At 46.3% G+C, this 2,047-nt stretch overlaps 1 protein-coding gene across 1 annotated transcript in view; it reads right to left on the reverse strand.

Moving 5' to 3' along the window:
• Window positions 1-233: 233 nt before the first annotated feature.
• Window positions 234-2,047, reverse strand: part of LOC115031526 (zinc finger protein 566-like) — a 13,429-nt gene continuing 11,615 nt past the window's right edge. The window contains exon 4 of the mRNA XM_029479728.1: window positions 234-1,517. Within this exon, the coding sequence (XP_029335588.1) occupies window positions 493-1,517 (1,025 nt within the window). The 3' untranslated portion in view covers window positions 234-492. The remainder of the gene's footprint in view (window positions 1,518-2,047) is intronic.

Genomic DNA, 2,047 nt, shown 5'->3' on the forward strand with positions numbered 1-2,047 from the left:
CAATAATGGCGCACACCTTTAATCCCAGTGTTCAGGAGGCAGAGGGAGGCAGATCTCTGAGTTTGTGGCCAGCCTGGTCTACAGAGAACTTCAGGACAGCCAGCGCTACACAGAGAAACCCTGTCTCCAAGATACCCCTCTCCAAAAAGGAAAAAAAAAAAAAGTTAATGACGCAATTATGAAAAAAAAAAGGAAAGAACGGAAACCATAAAATTACACTGCCACACAGATTGTTACGTTTAAGATCAAAGCATTGTTTTCTGTTCAATTATTTGCCAGACTGAATAATCTGAGTCAAAAGAAATACAAGCTGTTACTCAACAGCTTGCAGAATATACTGCATTGATAGGGTGCTTCTCCAATACGAGTTTCTCTTAGATGAACAAGCGAGAGTCAACAAGTCAACTGTTTCGACATTCTTCGGTCTAGAGGGACTCTACAGAGTCTCTGACAGTTCTGAGTCTTCCCATACATCATGTATGTGTCGGTTCATCACCAATATAAGTTCTGATGCTGAATAGGCTGTGAGTTATAGATAAAGTTCTTCCCACAGTCCTCGTCTTCGTAGGCTTTCTTACCACCGTGAATTCTGTGATGACTGATGAGCTGTGAACTCTGAGAATAGGCTTTCCCACAAATCTTACATTCATACGGCTTCTCTCCAGTGTGGATTCTCTGGTGTCTGGTGAGGTCGGAACCTGACCGGAAAGCCTTCTCACACTCCTTACACTCATAGGGCTTCTCACCGGTGTGGATTCTTTGATGTTTAATAAGTTGGGAACTCTGACTAAAGGCATTGCCGCATTCCTTACATTCGTAGGGTTTCTCTCCGGTGTGAATTCTCTGGTGTTGAGTGAAATTTGAACCGCTACTAAAAGCCTTCCCACATTCTTTACATTCATAAGGCTTCTCGCCAGTGTGAATTCTCTGATGGCGAGTAAAATTTGAGCCACTACTGAAGGCTTTTCCGCAGTCCTTACACTCATAGGGTTTCTCACCTGTGTGAATTCTGTGATGTCGTGTCAGGTCTGAGCCGCAAATGAATGTTTTCCCACATTCCTTACACTCAAAGGGTTTCTTTCCGGTGTGAATTTTGTAGTGGTGAGTGAGCCCTGAGGGGTGTCTAAAGGTCTTGCCACAGTCCTTACACTCGTACGGCTTCTCAGTGGTGCGAACGATCTGATGGGTAGCAAACCGAGAGCCATGCTTACAGTGTTCCCTGTTTTCTTTACTTGCACAATATTTCTCTTTATTCTTGATAATCTGCTGCAGCCTGAAGGATGGGTACTGACTGAGAGTGGGCACGTCGTCACCGTTGATGATCAGTTCGCTGAACTGTCTCTCCTGAGATCCGCGCTGTCTCTCACGGTGGCCATTCCATTCCCGGGCACTGCTGAGACTCGAGCACTGAAGGTCCTGTCTCGTGAGCTTCCTCATTATCTCCCGCTGCGCTGTCTCTATCTCATACAGCTCCTTCTTCAGGAATAACTTCTGGGCCTCACATCTTGACTCCAGGACTGGAGTGGGGGGCGGGGGGGGGGGAGAACAGTGACTCACATTTGTATTGTTTGGGAGCTGTGATATAAGCCTGGGAGAGCTAAGTGACTTTTGAGAACTAGGTAAAGGTCAGGAAGGCACAGTGGCAGACATCTGTAACCTCACGACACAAAGACAGGAGCACCAAGAGTCCAAAGTCATCCTAAGTTTGAAGCTAGTCTGGGTTTTATGAGACTCTGTATTAAGAATAAATTTAAAAAAAAATTTTTTTTGAGGCTGGAGAGATGGCTTAGTAGTTAAGAGCACTGGCTGCTCTCCCGAAGGTCCCAGGTTCAATTTCTAGCACCCACACGGCAGCTCACAACTGTCTCTAACTCCAGTTCCAGAGCATCTGGCATCTTTACACAGACATACATGTAGGCCAAACACCAGTGCACATAAAGATAAGTAAATCAAGCCGGGCGTGGTGGCGCACGCCTTTAATCCCAGCACTCGGGAGGCAGAGGCAGGCGGATTTCTGAGTTCGAGGCCAGCCTGGTCTACAAAGTGA

Source organism: Mus caroli, chromosome 7 (assembly GCF_900094665.2).
Source record: "Mus caroli chromosome 7, CAROLI_EIJ_v1.1, whole genome shotgun sequence".
Lineage (NCBI taxonomy): Eukaryota > Metazoa > Chordata > Mammalia > Rodentia > Muridae > Mus > Mus caroli.